At 35.9% G+C, this 18559-nt stretch overlaps 1 protein-coding gene across 9 annotated transcripts in view; it reads right to left on the bottom strand.

The window, feature by feature from the left end:
- Doa (Darkener of apricot) overlaps nucleotides 1–18559 on the bottom strand; it is a 55174-nt gene that overhangs the window by 7975 nt on the left and 28640 nt on the right. For 2 of the 9 annotated variants that reach the window (XM_026629587.2, XM_026629588.2), the window contains exons 2-3: nucleotides 17215–18350; nucleotides 9734–9860 (exon numbers count right to left, since the gene is read on the bottom strand). In XM_026629587.2, the coding sequence (XP_026485372.2) occupies nucleotides 9734–9860; nucleotides 17215–18254 (1167 nt within the window). In that variant the 5' untranslated portion in view covers nucleotides 18255–18350. Of the gene's footprint in view, nucleotides 1–288; nucleotides 2093–7464; nucleotides 9713–9733; nucleotides 9861–9988; nucleotides 10122–10679; nucleotides 10711–17214; nucleotides 18351–18559 lie in introns of those variants that run through there. The other 7 variants (XM_064216342.1, XM_026629591.2, XM_026629590.2 and 4 more) reach the window with 6 other exon arrangements.

Here is an 18559-nt window from a genome sequence, read left to right as displayed (position 1 = left end):
GGTTGTTTAGTTAGTAGGAATTACACAAAGATTTATTCATACCCTCTTGCTTTAATTATTGTACTACCTTCAGGGATATTCAATTATATATTTTATTTTTTGCAAAATACATGCATTCCATTGGACTACGTTAGTACGCTTTTTCATTATAAAAAAAATATAAATAGTCCTTTTTTTATAAATGATCTAGCTTTCTATGGATTCTTTGAATGTATCAATAATAACGGACCAGGTTTTAGTTAGCGGCACACAGAGACGCAAGCGGTCGGTTGCTAGCTTGTTGCTTACAGGCGGCGTAGCCGCGCGTCGCATCAGATGCCGTGGTCTATGCGGCCGTTGACGGCCGCGCAGTTCCGGCGGCAGCACAACCACATCTCCGACGCCAATGGGTTCCGCTTTCCTAGGTGCTATTGCATTTGATACTCCGTTAGGCTCCTTCTCAGTTATACGACCGTAAACTTCGTCTAAATGAGCATATTTCATTATTAGGCTTTGAATTTCTTTTCGCCGTGTCTCGCGTTCGCTAAGCACTCGGTCACCAACCGGAGTCTTATCGTCGTCTTCGTCACTTGATGGGAAATAAATTTGTTTCTGTCTCCCACTCTCATTGACAGGGGAAGATGCTGGCGTTTTAATTGCATTTAATTTAGTATTCTTAACTTCTAGTTGTGGCGGCGAGATTAAATCTCTGGCACCAGAACTTAAGCTGATATCGACAGGTCTTAGAGTTAGTTTTCCACTACGTTTATCACTTCCACTTTTTTCAACTCTGAGTGATCTCCTATGATGCTTACGATAGATGCTATCTCTATCTTTGCCATACTGAGGACGTTCCCGAGGAGATACGTCGAATCCATTTTTAAATTCGATTTTATCACTTTGTTTATGACTAGATAAACGTCGATCCGTTGTGTTTCTGAAAGGAGTTTTATCCCTCGTTTTCTCATGCGAATAATTATGCCTTTTAAATGAACTTTCACCAAATACAGCCGTTGTAAAGCTCCTCATTAAACCTCTGGAAAAGGATGATTCTGGTTCCAAAGTCTTTTCACGGTCTACTATTTCTTTTCGCGCTTTTTCTTTTTTTTGAATAGCAATTCTATCTAAAACTGATGAGTATTTATCTTCTAAGCGACTTCGTGTACTACCTAACATAATCGTGCTATCTAAATTATTATTATTAGTTTCCTTGAGAGGATATCGCTTAGTGAGCGGTGATGATTTATTATCTTTCATGTGAGCTCTACGGAATGAGTCACTGCGACTGAGAGCACTAATGCTTGGGTTTGAATGCACAGGTGATTGTTCAATTCGAGCCTTAGGTGAACTCAGGTAACTTGAGTAGGCCCGATCATCGCTGAATTTCTTCGTGTTCGGCGTAACACTAGACACAAAAGGTCTGTACGGCAATATGTTAGTATTGTTTTCGTAACGTCGCACATTTGTTAATGCAGAACTTTTGCTCGAAAGCATTTTATCATCGTAACGTGTCCGCGCCGCAGACAATTTGGAATCAATGATGTGGTCATTTTTCTCCGATGGCCCTCTACGTGTAAGCCGATTGATAATGCTAGAATATCCATCTGATAACAGCTGGGTAACGCTTGTAGTAGAAGCGCGAGTATAACGTGGACGCGGGCTCGTTGTTCCATTTCCGGTGGTCGTTAAGCTACCAGACATATTGGTATTGAATAGGTATTACAATTATACAAAAACACTTCAACCCGGATATATCACATAATAATTCTTGAGTATCATATTTTCATCATTAATTTATAATTTAACACGTTCAATTTTTATTATAGCTTATTTTATTAATTTAGATGCTGTTAAGTCAAACTGCTATTAATCGGGAGCAGGCCTTAGCACTGAGGGATTTGAAAACTATCACTAGCACGGGCGAGTGCGGCCGTCGCTGCCAAGTAATGGTCGCGGACTAAAAATATCGGCAACCCGTGGGAGCGCCCTCCCGCGCACTCCGAGGTGCCGCCGCACGCGCATTTTCGTCGCATTACACTCTCTATATGTACCTAACATATAATAAATATCTTTCTTTTAATTTAGATTTTAGTAAGTAATGAGTTAATTAAAAAAAATATATTAATAAAACAGGAACAAGTAAAAGTAGTAAGGTAAATCGTGCTTGTTTAACCAATTTTCCAATATATTTATTAGTTAATAAAAAAAAAAAAATTTAAGACCACTCGATTACGACAGGTTGTATTTATTTCAAGGGTGCTAACAATAAAATCAGCAAGAGCTTTTCTTTGGCTATGACAATGAGCTCGAGAGCCAAGACAGTTCTGTCAATAAGCGCTCTCTAATTGGGTCAGTAGAACGCGTATGAAGCTGAACAATAGCGTTGTTCACGTGCGCGTACCATGCGCGATAGTTGACCACGAGCACGTTAACTAACTTCAACGGCTATACTGATTTACTAACTAACATGAAGAGTCATCCGTGGGTCAACCTTTATCAATGTTCATGTGTAATCAATAATTATCGAGATAAGTACGTCTTTTATCTTACTTTTTCATGCCGAGCGCAGACATGTATGAAATCGGATGCATGTATTTAAACATGCTATGCGTGTCTGATACCGACATGCATTCTTTGCGTGCCTCCATCCTCTTTTCATTTAACGAGTTGTAAACAAATAAGTAAAATATTTACAGTATCATTACGATTAAATGTGATTTATAAGACAGTTATTCTTGACTTTCTAATGCAAATAGTCACAGCTATTATTAAAATACCTACATATTATGTGGCGGAAATCATGATGTCCGTTTAAACAGTTTCGTACAGCCGAAGCGTCACAAATATCGTACTTTCTGGACGAGTTATTATCGCGCTTCGATTTCAAAACGTTGCATGTTACTTTCTCCTTGTAAACATTTTTGCAGTGGACTTATAAATTTTTTTACAAATACCAAGTTATTAATGGCATTATAATTGAACGCTGATCGATATCTGGGCCTATCGTAATACCTTTGGGTCAAGAACTTAATGTACATACTTTATTGGAATGGAATCTCGTCCGACGTGGAATGCATGTATTTGGCTGATTTTATTTAGCATACCTCTGGAAACGAAATATCTTCAGACACAACATAAAGAACACATGGGTACAGGATATCCATCAGATTCTTTAATATTTGTTTCAAATTAGATGACATAATTTTGTGTACGGTATATGTAAAAATGAAAAGGAACAATAACACTGAAATGAATGATTTATCAGTAGCTATGACATAATAACACTGAGACAAAAACTTATACATTCCGATCACCAATACATATATTATTAACTTAAAATATTGATATGGACATGTTGTTTTGCATGCCAGCTGTTTAGCTAACTAAGGAACGACTGTAAACGACAATAAGACGGGGAGCAGGTAAAATGCAATCCCTTGGTACGATTGGTCCACAGATGTCTATTGGAGTAAGGGGGGTTTGTGTAATAATACAAAAACTCGTACTACGTACGTGACAACCGTTATTAAACGCATTTTGAAATAATTAATACTTTTGAAGTAAGTTATTCTTTGTCAAATATTTGTCAGGTATGAATAAATATTGGATTGAATTCCTTACAAAATCTTTATGAATTAAATTTAAATTAATAACTAGAATATTCGCGACATGTTTTGAGATTGTCGTTGACAATATTGTTATCTTAACACTACAATCAGACGTTAATTCCTCTATAAAAAATAATATGAAACTAACCTTGCCCGCAATTATACTACAGTCCCCGTCAACATCGAACAGGATCTCCGCTACGACGGAGAGGAGTTTAGCAAAATCGTGCCATTTGCACCCGTGATCCTTGAGGAACCGTTTATACAACTCGTAAAAGGACGCGAGTCGATGAGGTACGTGGATACGATCATTTTTTATAACGATTTTTGTCATTTTTATATTCACTATTTATCACTTCACAGCGCGTGGTGGAGAGTCGAACGCAAGGGGCGGGTGGGTAGTTGCTCCGCTGATTCACAACTGTGTCGTGAAATCAAACTATAGCAGAGAGAATGCGCTTCGATTACTTAGTTGAATGAGCGTATATACGTATATATACAACAAAAAACTTTAATATATTAACGCGTAAACGGTCGGTGTTACTGCAATCAGTTCGCATGTGTCAACGTCTAAACGTAAACTGGAAGTACTGGGCGTCGCACACCAATTAAAAGATGCTAAACGCTAATGGAACGAACAATTTGTCAGAAGCTTTCGGTTAAAACAGGATTTATCCGCGTGTAAGCATCGCCATTTCATTGAATAACGTTTATATTTTAAACACTAAACTAATTGATGATATAAGTTAAAGTTACATTATAAAAATATTGTCAAGAAGACTATATTAAATAAAATAATGATTCAAGTGATACAATTGTGTAATAGTTCAATCAAATGACCCTACGCAAAGAGAGCGTAGTAACCGGTAAGGCCGAATATCCGGCTCGATGGAGACACTACGTGAGCAAAGTCAACCACGCATTGTTTGTGTGAGTATTGTCGAATGAACCGAAATGTTAACGACCGACACATTGATAACGACTTTAAGTTAATAATGTAAAAAAGTCTTAATTGATATTTCATTTTCAATCTATACTATTATTAGTGTATGAATCGTTTTTTTAATGTTACGTTGATCAGGCCATGTAGGTCTAAAGTAACATCTTAAAAGTTATTCATCTTTGATCTAAAAACGATATTTGTAACATTTTGCAATACGATTGTAAAACGAAGGAAGTTAATTTATAATATTTCTACAAATTAATCTTTATACCGTTAAGAGTAAGCAGGTAATTTAAACTGGAGATAACTATGTTGCCGCAATAGGAGCGGTGTCGGCGAGGCCGGCCGGAAGGAACAGCGCGTTACCAAACAGTAAAGTGGCCGCACGGGTGTTATCTAAGCCTTGCCGTACCCCTATTACCGACACGATAACACTTGCGATCTTGACCTCTGCTTACATTTGTTATTAATCTTAAAACATTGAAATACTAATATACAATGACACGAGCTAGTATATTAGTATACAAGTATATTATAAAAATATTTACTATTATAAGTAGTGTATTACAATTATACAATAATAATAATTATACAATTATAATAATATTAATAGTTTTAGGAAGTTTAAGATATAATTACTTAATTATTATTTTTAGAATAGCATCGCAAAGCATTTGCATCCCACCGTGTGTCAGGGTTTCGTGCTAGAGCGTTTGACTTGATAACATCCACTCATCATAATATATTCTACCAACAACCAGCAATACTTAGCATTGTTGTTTCGATTTGGACGATAAATGAGCCATTGGACAACTACAAGCACAGGGGACATAACGTCTTAGTTCCTAAGGTTGATGGCGCATTGGTGATATGTAGAACGTTTAATATTTTTTACTATTCCGTCTATTGGCAGTGGTACCCTCTTACCATTAGGTGGCTTATTTACCGCTTATCTTTATAACAATTACATTGATATTATCAACCATCATGTGTTGCAGTTATTAAAATCCGTCTCTGGAGCAACACCTGGACTAACATTCCAAATGCCAATATATTCATTATCAAAGATATTTTGCAATTATGTCTTGATATTTAAAATTTGTTTTATTTTTGAGGATTTTGGTTTCAGATAATTTCAAATGGTATCATAGTTTAGTTAGTATTTAAAGCAATTTTATCAGTGTTGTTTGTGTCAGTGTGAAAGTTTAAATGAGATTTTTAAAGCCAAATGATTTTAGACTGTAGTCTAGTATTTACGGTTAATCTAAAACATTTGCAAGTTCCTGGTATACCTTGTTTCGTTATCGATTATTTAAATGTTTACAGTTAATCCGGAGTTATTAAAAATGGGACTTCTTATTAATATGTGGGTGGAAATTTAATGTTCCGGACGACGATAAAACCAGACATCTGTCGAAACGTCATTGTAACAATACACGCGCGCGAGTAAAAATAGCTAAGCATATTTAAAAGTTGAAGATATTTTTATAAAAATGCAATACATTGCAATATTTTAAATTTGTTGAAAGAATAATTTTCGTTAACATCCCATGGTACGTGTTCATTAACACGAATATTATTTATTCAATCACGTTTTTTGAAATAAAGGAGGTAGGACTCCTAATTAAAAAATCTAAATATCAAATTAAAAATTATCTTAGGAATATAGTGTTATGTCCTTTTCACTACCATATTCTGAATAGAATATGTTTTTAGTACTACCTCTATCTTTAAAAACAAAACAAACGATATCTTTACTATTTTTTAATATAGAACTATTTTACGAGTAGACGTGTAATATTTTATTATAAATTATAATTATATAGAATGTACTCAACATTACAATTAACGGTTATTTTATTATTATATTCGTCAATCATATTTTATTTAAATAATATAATTAATGATCATTTGTGTGTGTCATTTACGAATTCTTATAATAACGTTCCTATTAGTCAAGAGTTTGGAATCAAGTTTCTTATTCATTCAGTTCCGACTCGAGCCAGCCGTAACAAGTTTCAATTTAAGGATTTTGTTTAACAATTCAAAACAATTGAAGCGGGAGCGTACAGCTTGATTAGACTTGATTAGACAATGTTTTTAATCATCAGAATGATAAATTTTTAAGGCATATCTTATATACCTACTAGGATAAGTGTATATTTCGCTAAATATTATTGATATATACTATTTAAGTCTATTCATACAGATATTTATTAATGTGTAAAAATAGCAGTTTGCATAGCAGAGGACAATTTTAATAGATGGACGCTATTGCTTTGATCCCATAATCGAGTGGGCGGCGCGTGCGGCGGGTAGTTATCACAACAGCGGGCATGCCGGCGTTTTCGCCTAGGTGAAGGTGATCGGTGCTATTTTAGTGCGCAGGCGCACTTCATGTATTCAGCAAACGTACCACGTGGCGCCATCTAGCGATCGGTATTAGAATTGCATAGGTAATGCCAGCTGCTGAGCTATTTTTGTCGGTTATACGACTAATATTGTTTATTGTAGATGGGTTAATCAAATTGCGTTTCTCTTATTGAACAGAGTTTGTTTTTAAATATATTTCGGTTGTTTTTGTCATATATGTACAGCTTTAGCAACCGAGATATAATAACGTATTGTCACTTGGCTTTCTATTTCTTGTAAGACTTAAGAAGAACAAAAAATGCAACAAAGTATGGTCTATATAAAACCTCTATAAATAGCGTGAGTTAACAAAAACACTGAAAGGATTGTTTGTGCGAAGAATCCTTGACCCAATAATATAATTTAAAATAGATCTGCTATGATCTCAATATTTTACGTACCCGACATCAAATCTATATATTATTTTAAAAATTATTAGTAAAAGCGAAACATAAATTTCCGTCATAAATTTTATGACTATAATATTGTATATTGCAAAATTTAATAAATAAGTTAGCTGACCTCTACTTCTTTTGGTTGCTTATCAGGCTTTAGCTGCGAAGGATGTGGAGGCACAGGTGGCACATAAGAACACGATGGTTGAGGTTCCGAAACTGGTTTATATACAATAACAGAATGTTTCGCTGACGTGGCACTTTTATCATGCTTCCTCATTTCTCCTTCCGTGTTGTGAATCAAGATCTGAGGAACATCCGGCGTTGTATTAGCTTTTCCGTGAATATCGCTAGGTGGTTTCGCTAGCCAAGCAGGAGGCACAGCAGGAGGTTGAGGATGCTGCTTGACTGTGTTAGGTGATTTTGTTGCATCCAAACAATTCACAGGTTGCTTGATATTTGTTGCACTCTGTGTTGGCTTAACACTAATACTAGCTACATGTTCACTCACGACTTCGGTGTTGGTTGAAGAGTTAATTTTATTTAAGTTTTTATTTATTGTTAAACTTTTTGGCACACAGGTAGGTTCCGTTGGTTCTTGATTTCGAAATGGAATGGAAGGTAGCTGGCTAAGTGGCGGGTTTGTCAATGGTTTATTTGATTCTAAAGAACATGGCCCATTGATTTGTTTTTTATCGGGTTTGATTTCATTCGTTACACCGTCGTTTACTGGGGATGGTTCATCTCTACTTTGAGAAAAATCCGTGCTATCACAACAAGAAAGTTCATCTAAACTTTGAGCTAAATCGAGCGCGGAAGCTTCGTGATAGTCAGTTGAACACGGAGAAGTGTCATCACTTGTGTCATCTGTTCCACAAGGTCTTTGTGAACTTTTACTACTAGGCATAAATGCTAAACTAGATGTGACGTCATTAGAAATATCAGCATTTAAAGATTCTTCACTTTGAGATGACTCTCTGTTAACAGTAGATTCAACAGCACTAATTTTTTCCTCTTCGTTCATAATATTATCTCTTAAAACCAGAGAAGATTCGGGTGGGTTTAAATTTGTTTGTGCCGTATTATGAGAATTTTTTAAATTGTTTTCCTTTTCCGACGCTGTTTTATTTGACTTATCGGAGGAGGAAGTTATTGGCGCTTGCTCAATCATCGGAAGACTCTTGTATTGAGGTATGGCATATTCATTTAAACGCATATACTGAGCACCCTCTTCCGTCGGTATTTCAAACTGAGGTGAGTAATATTCGAATGCAGTGTTAGTGTTTCCCTGTGTAGACCATGGATCATTAGGCGGAATCAGTGGGAGTCCATCATAATATAATCCAGGGTTTATTTCTTGGTTTCCAAGAAATTCTGGTTTATAATCCCAGGATGGCACGAAAGAATCCTCAAACGCTAAGTAACTTTCGGGTAGCATAATCATATTTTCATTGAAGTCATTCGATGTTAAAGCATAAGAACCATCATAAAAAGGATTGTTTAAAACAAGAGGTGGTGGTTGTAAGGGTTGCACGGAGATTTCAGCTTCAACAAATAACCCGTATTTTGATAAATCAGGCTCAGAACGCCGATGTCTAAAAACTTGGCCGTCTACTTCATTTTCATTGCTTGTCACATACATATCTGAAATGTCAAAACTGCGAGTCCGACGTAAAAAATAGCTATTATTGTATTGTTGATCCTCAAAAGGAATATTTTCAAGCACGTGTTTTTCTACTTTATCACTAAACAGTTCATCATATGTAGGCACACCCACGTTGTTTATTTCATCCAAGTTATTCGCATCGTTTTTCTGGTCAAGGACAACTTCTAGGTCTAATGCAGTGTCAGGTGTAATATAGTCCTTCGAAATATCACTTGGCACTAAAACTACTCGAGGTAAAGAGGGTGGGGGTCCGCTAAAGAGTAAATTGTTGGGGGGCGGACGCGGAGGTTGGGCAGCCATGGCTCGCACTGGCCGCCCGCGGCGCGCGTGCTACTAGAAATTTAGTGCGGCGGCAAAGACGCGCTGGGCGGCCGGCTGAGCTTTTCGACTGACTGAAGGCGTACCGAGTGACGAAGGCGAACACAAATAGAACAGGCGCAAGCGCGAAGAGGTCGCCGTCTCTCGCGCACGTCTTCACGGACGGAGGCGCATGCGCACGCGCAATCTCATGCCAAACCTGTCCCGCTACAGGAACGGTGACGTATTATGCTTTATTCTGGTTCCGGACTTTGCTTCGACAAGTACGATATAACACAGAAGCGAGTTTTAGACAGGTTTTCGGATGAACACTTCAATGTCGGGTAAGTGATGGCGAGCGTTGGGTTTCAAAAATCACGTTAGACATTCATACCACCTCGTCAATCAAATAATTAGAAACGGTTAGACTCACCTGTTCAGGAGGTGAACGCGGTGAAGACTCGTCGCGATGATGTCTCCTTCGCCGGTGTGATGTAGGCGAACGCCGATGATGAGATCGTTTAGATCGTTCATTTCGCCGCCTCCACGAGTGCTCCGAGCTGTGAAATCAGCGATCGATAGGCTATAGGGTTAGTGAGCAGGAACAACGATAATAGATGGTCGATAAATAAAGAAATGTCGAGGTGAGGTTGAGTGTGTATTAGGAGCGTATGTTTTTTTTACTAACATAGACGAACGTTCTTCATACGCGGAATGTAGACTGATAAGTTGATTGAGGCTGTCGGGCGGCGGCAAACAACAAGCACGCAGCAGCGCCCTGACAACAGCCCAACGCTGCCGTCCCGTCCCTATACCTTTAACTTATCCATTACAAGAACACTTAACTAAGCATCTTGTTTCTAAACTGTCTAAAAACGAACGCAAATAAATATTTTCTGACCATTCAGTTTCATCATTCATTTTCCATAAAACAACTCATACATTTAATAGGCGACAGTCTTAAATGGCTTAATTAAAATTTGTAGGCCGCAGTTTAAATATAACAATATAATGGAAAATTAAGATAAGGAAAATAATGTGACAAGTAATATATAGACAAAGCCGTTGTTGTTATGTCATCGCGGGGGACGACCCGACGCGCGCTACGTTCGCGGACGTACTGAGTAAGCGCCGCCCGCGCACCGTAAACGAGCTAAAGTAAAGCTATACAATCAATACACTTTTCATAGCTTAACAGTGGAACAATCAAAATAGCGACGTCACACTGATGCCATAAGATTATTTGTTTGTAGTGCATTACAATGTAAGTAGGAACACAACGAATTATCACCGTCATGTTATTATATTGGCTGACATCAACTCTCTTTAAATATATTTATCAAAAAATTCGCAATCATAAAAATCAATCACTAACTCACAATCAACTTCAATCATTATTCTAATTTCAACAAATACGTATATTCCATCGCAAATTAAGTTAAAATATTCTTTTTATATTTGGACATCGAACTAGTCCATATGTGAGAACGTTGGTAACTAAAGAAAAGTAATGCAGACACAATACTAATAGAATTACTTACCTTGTAATTGGTTTAAATAGCAAGACAACGAGGTAAACAATACAGAGTAAAAAATATGTATAATACATATATATACATATATATCTGTCATCGTTCTTGGCATTTTTCATATTTATTATAATATTGTTTTCAGTTTTAATAGTAATTTATTATCAATTATTTTTCATTTCAAATTATCAACTTGAAAATTTTAAATCGATGAACTAAATGAAAAACAACATTATATCTAATATAATATAGTAATTCAATTATCAAAATGTAGCAAATATTTTATAAACAATATTAAAAGTCTGAGTCATTATACTGATATTGGCACTGAATGGACGTCGTTGACATTTTTTTTCCGCGTACAATATAATCAGTTAATTTTGCAATGACTCAAATGGTGATAATACTTCGAAGTACAGACTAATTATACGACTGCAGTTCTTCCGATCCAGATAGGTATACAATTATTATTGTTATTAATGGCAAACCGTTACCTAAGTTAAATATTACTATAAAATTGTTTATAAATACTTATCAGTAGAAGTAAAACAGATTTATTAATAACTAGAGATCAATTAAGGCTATACGGATCACATATAGCAAGAAAATATTAACTGGGTATATTACATAATTTCATAATGTTGATTTATCAGTTTTCATAGGTGAGAAATATGAATAATATAAAAGTTGGTTTAATTTTTAATAACTTAAAATTTAAGATTCAAATTTGAGTAATTTTAACTGCTAAAGTCGACATTTATTATTCCGACCAGCCGTTTCACAAGGTTGGTGCAGATTATTATTTAATTTAAAAAGGCAACCCTATAGTTACCTTAACTAAAATATTTAACTGATTAAGGATCAATGATGAATTGGAGAAAATGGCTTCTCAAGTAACTGAGTTGTTACTAATGTGGAATAGATACAAAATAGTTATTATGAGTTACTATCTCCTAAGGTTTAGCAAGCGTTAACCATAAAGCGCACGAAAATAGTTTTTTTTTTTCATTAAATCACCGTCACAGCTTAGCCATTTAGTAAAACTATTACCGTAATTAAATTAAAAGAAATGGAGATACAGAGATAAAAATCGGTTTTGATATATATTATTAATTTATTATTATATATTATAGATAGATAAAGTTTGACCCTATTGTATACAGTTTTAAAATGCTATGTAAATCTAAGGTACGAATATGACGCTTGCCATCTGCAAGTTGGCAGGTGGCCTCAGTTACCGTAAATATCGCTACGAAAGTCGCGTTACATTTGTTCAGAGACAGGTTGAACTTGAACATCTCGCGGACCTTGCGCGATCTCAATCGAAGTTACGTAAACATAGCTCGTTAAAAAAAATGAACTTATAAAGTAAGCTGATCTTTTTTAATGTATTGTTAATAAAACTATTAGTAATTTAATTTGTAACCTAATTTTAGGTTCATGACAACAGAAATTTGTATTAAAATTGGATAACTCCTATTGGAATTAATTTTAATAATTAATTATATTTATAATATAATTAAGTATAATATTTAAATTTCATGAGCGAAAGAACAGCCAAATATCTGTATCATTAGTGGCAAATTATTGAAAATTGGAATAAATCAATATTGGACAACATCACCACATACATTACTCTGATCCCAATGTAAGTAGCTAAAGCACTCGTGTTATGGAAAATCTGAAGTAGCGACGGTACCACAAACACCCACACCCAAGATAACATAGAAAATTAATGAACTTTTTCTACATCGACTCGGCCGGGAATCAAACCCGGAACCTCAGAGTAGCGTACCCATGAAAACCGGTGTACACACTACTCGACCACGGATATCGTCAAATAAATAATACTTAACGTCGGGCACATTTTAATAAATCTTTATATTTTTAGTATGTTATGATACAGATACAGAATCGTAAATTGATAGTTGTGATATGATAATAAGCAACAAAACAAACATGTCGATGGTCTTATATTTAAACGATCCATGCTAAGCAAGAAAAGGACCGGATGTGATTGGTAATGCATTTCACGTATCAAATAAATTTCTATATTCGTGAGGATAATTTATCTGTGAGAAAGTTTGAAATCTGGTTGAAATCCGACAAATCATTAACATAACCTTTTCTGTCGTTGAATCGAAGAAAATTTTCTCAAAATGTCTTTATAATTTTGTATGGTTATGAATACGATACTAAATTGCTTCTAAGATTCTGTCTACTCATCTACAGGAAAATAAAAACAAAACGTACATTTCACATGAAGTGGATCACTTTCCAACCAGGCAAGTCAATTACTTTAAATACGTTTTAGGTACCTATTTATAATATAAAGAATGGTTAATGTGAGTATTGAATGACTTGACTGATTGAGGTCAAAAATAAAATATACTTCATTTAAGCAGGCTTTTACGAGCAGTTCTGTATCGTCATTTTTTCCGTTTTATCCGCCATCATTTTCACACGTTATAATTATTGCCTTCCTCGAGACATTTCAACAAGGATCCGATAGGTGGCGCTTTAAAAAGTTATATATCCAATCATGTGTTTATGGACCAATCTGACTCATAAGGCTAATTTGTGTCAAAAAAGAAAATCATACAACTTGTACAATCGGTGACGTCGTTTTAAAGCAGATATTTATAAAGAGTGGTACGTTCTACTAATATGTTCTAAAGAAGTATGCTTCTTTAGAACGTACGTACTATGGTACGTATAGTAAAAAGACTATTATTAGCTAACAAGAGTTAAAAATATTAACATGTAAATATATTGTAATTCAAAATAATTTCTAGACCTTTCATCGCTTCGATCTCCACAATCCAGACGGTCAGACGCGAAGCTGTCAGAAGCGGTTAACAAAGGCTCGCGTCACACGATTCATCGCGAATAACAAACACCGGAACATTCACTTTCGATGGACAACATCGATATTATAATTCAACCAGTGTCATATTTCGTTACACAAGTTCCTAGAGAACCGGCTGTTAAGCAATTTCTAAAATGTAAACATACAAATGTACGGAAAACTGGCTTTTTGAATACATGAAAGGTGTAGAGGAAATATGTTAAAACTTGTTTGTAATGGGTTTCACTTTTTTTCTGTAAGATAGTGAACGTTATACAATTTAATGTTTCACTTTAAAATCATTTATTTTGATCCATATATCGACAGAACGATGACATGTCATAAATATGCTCGTTTAACCTTTTTATTTGGGATTGGGCTTGATTTTGGGAATTATAATAAAATAGGTGCATTTTTCCAAATATAAAGTAACCTATGTGCTATTCCGGGACTATAACTTATCTCTGTGGCAAATTTCATTATTATATCATTTTTATCACATTATATCATTTGAGATTAAAATAATTACGCTTATTAGTGAATGAGGTTTTTAGCTTTAGTTTTTAACTTTTGAGGAACCTGTGCTTATGCACCAGCCTCTTGTTGGTTTACGATCTGTAACGTCTGATATTAAATGCGTTAATACCTTACTTTTTGAGATCGGTTCTACTTCATTAAATGTACTGAATAATAAATATGTAAATGTATTTTTAGATACATTTTAGAATTACCCTAATCATTATACATTTATATAATAATCATTTTACATCCATACGATTTTAATTTATATTAACGGAAAACGGAACATTCATATCTAAATGTTGAAGTACATTTGTGTTCATTGGGATATTACCCAAACGGACTTGATGAAAACGTAACGAAGGAAAACATTAATTTATAATGCGGTCAACGTTCAAGCAAATACGGTATTCGTACAACGGTTCTTTATTTAGATACTCCAAACACGTGTATTGGATTGAATCATCTCGCTTCTATTTAGAGTACCACCGATATTTCCTGATGTCATAACACTTTGCACGGTTAATTTTGGTAAGGATTTTACATGACAGACATTTTAATAGATAATACAACAAACACCTATAGGGATGTTAAAAAGTTCAAAGGTCAGACCAGCAAAGCAAATAGTGTGGAGTGTTTTTTAGCACAATGACCATAATCGATCGGAGCAGGTGCAGTGCAGACTCTTGCGAAATTGAAAGCCGCGGTCTTCAATGCGAAACGGACTGTGGCTGGTCAAGGATTCCTAGCATAAGCCGCGGTTTTTTTTATTATTATTATTTGTTGTACCACACATTTTACATTTTCACCTTGACTCGTTTTCGATTAAGAACAAGTTTTTGTTTCAGTTTTTTTTATTTTTAAATTGCGGATCGGTTTTTAAGTTCTGTGTACAGAATTAGAAATGCATGACGCTGCGGATGGGGGATGCGGACCGTCGACTGGCGAGGCCAAGTTGGATGAGCGATTACTGTGAACCGTGTCAACACTGCAACCGCGACTAATCGTCCGCCCGCGCTCTCGGGTCAATGACAACCGTGGCTCTCACTGTCACGAAGAGCTACTTAAACGATATTTCAATTAGCTTCGAAAAACTCTTGAGTATTTATACAGTCACGATATTTAATTTAGCCGAAAGCACTTTTTATCATTTGAAATCATAAACAAAAATGAAAACTTTTCGTAGTAACAATATACATCACCTAAAGCAAGAGAATAAAATTGAACGTCTCACGATCACAAGTTCTTCAAGGCGTTGAGGAATAAATGACACGGAATCACCGTTTGTTAGATTAGATGCAAAGTTTGATACTGTTACATCAGCTCCACAGATCTGAGGCTTTAACGACGGACGATAAGGCGCACGCGTAGCAGCAGGGTGCAGGGGGCTGCGGGACGCGGGACCAGTCTGCAGTGAAAGTTGATCAGACTGCGTAACTACGGGCAGTTTCTGACATTTGTCATATATACGTGAACTGACCGTTAATGCCACCGTTTTATATTGACGATACGTGCATATCGTCACAGAAGTACGAAAGAAAAACAAATGATGTAAACAAAACATTTATCATGTTTGGAGAAAGTTATTGTTGACTAAAATGTTATACACTGATAAAAAGTAGATGTATGTATGTTACATATGTATATGCCGCGCAATTTATCATATGATATCAAAACAACGTAATTAATGTCACTTTTACATTGTGCACGTATTTTAAAATTTAATTGTACTGACAGCATATTATCACGTTCAGATAAATTGTAGTTATTTTACATTTTAAGTTAAATTAAGCAATTTAATCTTATTAGATAAAACCGCAAATTTAGAACTTTCTTATAAGAACTTTCACTTCAATATCGTATAATTTCAGACTATCTCACAATGAAATAAAAAATGGCCGTTAAATATACCTAACACTTTATTTTATATAATATAATGACCGCAAAAATTAAAATAAATTGATAAGTTTCAATAAGTAACTTAACAACAAACCTTTAGCGTGCTAGAGAAAGATATAAAAGACAAAAATAAATTACGTCATAATTTTAACTAGGTTGACAAATCCTTTGCGAGCGTACAAACCAGGACGGGACCTTGAAACATTCACTAAAATGCTATCGAGACGAATCTTGTAAGTTATAACTGCGAGAGCGCCCACGGGTTAGCGAATATTTGCTTATTATTGTATTCCTAATTTCCAGTTGAGTTTATTGTAAAAAATAATATAAGAAATAAAGAAGTAGGCTTCTTTTAAATTAATTTCGTAAAATGAGTGCATAAAAAAGAAGTCACGTATCAATTTAATGCAGTTTGTCGAATATCTAATTAATCAGATTATTTACAGCTATAGTATCCTAACGATTTATATCCTATAAGCATGCCGGGATTTTATAAAAACTTTAAGCAACATTTTAAAAGCAGGAATAAGGTCGAAACTGTGAGTCATGTGACTACTTGTATAATGACTTTACACAACTTAAGTGGTTGTCTAGAGCTTACCGCTGTCAGACAGCATGTTTTTGACCACTACCTATATACATAAAAATATGTTCGTAAAATTACACTAGGTCACAGGTGACATAGCAAAGAGAAACGCAAAACCGTAAACAAATTACAGATAATAAGTGAACTACATCTTTAGAGATTTTGGTTGAAATTTATCTTGGTTATTTATTCACATACAAAAAAGTATATAGAAAAAAATATATCATATAGAATCGTAGGCATGCATAGTTGGTTGCGATGGTTTGCGAAACGAGATTGTAATAGCGCTCATGCGCTCTAAACCAGTAGCAAAGTCGATGCACTCAACTACCGGCTGTGAGTCGAGCTGGTTTAGCTTATTTTTTTATACGCAACGAAGATGCTGAACTTTTATTTATTAAATCCGCTTTATACCTGAACGTTAAGGCCCCTAAACACACTCAAGGGCAGTGAATATCGTTGTTTATAAGGATATTGCAAAGGGATTAATTTATGTTAGTAAATTCATCATTTTACACATGAGTAGTACATACGAAACGCTCCACTCGTGCTCGCGCATACTCTTCTGGAAAGCGGCAGACTTGGGTGTCCAAGAATCGACGCCGAGATACAGAGCGGGTAACTCTGCAACCTTTACTTCAAGCCTCTCCGCCAGCCTCTGTTCTACGACAGATTTAGGACCGCTCGTCAATGGCCTCTGTTGCTCCTTGCCGTTTCGCCACTCTGCGTCACTGTAACCGTTCAGTTTCTCTCCGTTGCAAGACGTCACGGTTTTTGGACCAACTGTGGTGAGTAATTTACTCTTAACGGTGTCGACTTTACCGTATGTTTTAAACTGCACTGATTCTGTTCCATTCGCGACTCGCGAATATTTCGAAGAATCATACGCGTCGCCATTAAGGCTACTGTATTCGACGTTATTTAAATTGATGTCTCTGTCAATGCGTTTCGACGTGACATCGTACCCGTTTCGTTTATTGTAACGCTCATCGAGATTTTGTTTTAGAAAATTATTTTCAAAACTAGTTTTACATTTAGGAACATTATTAAGGTAATCGCTATAACTCAAATCGTTTGTGTGCAAGCCTTTATCACAGTTCTTTTTGAGTGTTTCTTGTATATCTACACCGTTTCCGTTAATCCTTCCGTAGGTAAAACTAGCTGGTTGACTGCTGTCGATTTTATCAAATCTTTGAGTGCGTTCTGAATCTTTGCTTTCAAATTCGTGTCTAACGAGCGCAACACGCGAAATTTCTTCGCCTTTAGAGTTTCCTTTGTGTTGCGCTCTGACAGCAAAATCAGCAGCCGTGATGCCGGCTCTACTCTGTTCGTTGGGAACAGTCCACGTATCATGCTTTTTTCTCTCACTGCTTTTCGAAGACCATGCTTTTGCTAAAGCAGCCTTGAGTGCCTCTCGTCTCTCATGCACGCTGACTCTAGGGTATTCGTGTATAGGTACAATGGCCGGCGCGTACAATGTTGAACGTGGAGTCGCTCGCGTTATGCGGAAACTTCTGAACTCCCTGTTGAACTCCGAATTTAGAGAATAAGCTGGTATTCTCGAAGTCACCATTTTGAGATCGAAATTTCCACTTAGCTAGAGTTAATTATTTTGTTCACAATTAAACTGATTTTTATAACGAGTTCACTGAACACATATCGGCTCTACCTGTAATGAGGTTACAATGAAAATGTATCGGACGCTGAAATGACTTGTGTCGACTAACGGCAAAGGAAAGCGTTGTGGTGTTTGAATTTAATTTTGCAAGGCAGGCAATACGAGTGTGTTATGGTATTAGGTTGTGTCGGGTGTGGGCCGCGACCTTCGCGGTGGGCGGCGGCGTGGCGGGACAACGCACTGGTCAACGAACCGCCCAG

The sequence above is a fragment of the Vanessa tameamea genome, chromosome 12, assembly GCF_037043105.1.
Source record: "Vanessa tameamea isolate UH-Manoa-2023 chromosome 12, ilVanTame1 primary haplotype, whole genome shotgun sequence".
Taxonomy (NCBI): domain Eukaryota; kingdom Metazoa; phylum Arthropoda; class Insecta; order Lepidoptera; family Nymphalidae; genus Vanessa; species Vanessa tameamea.
Note: the sequence above shows the minus strand (reverse complement) of the source record. Positions and strands in the feature narration are given on the sequence as shown.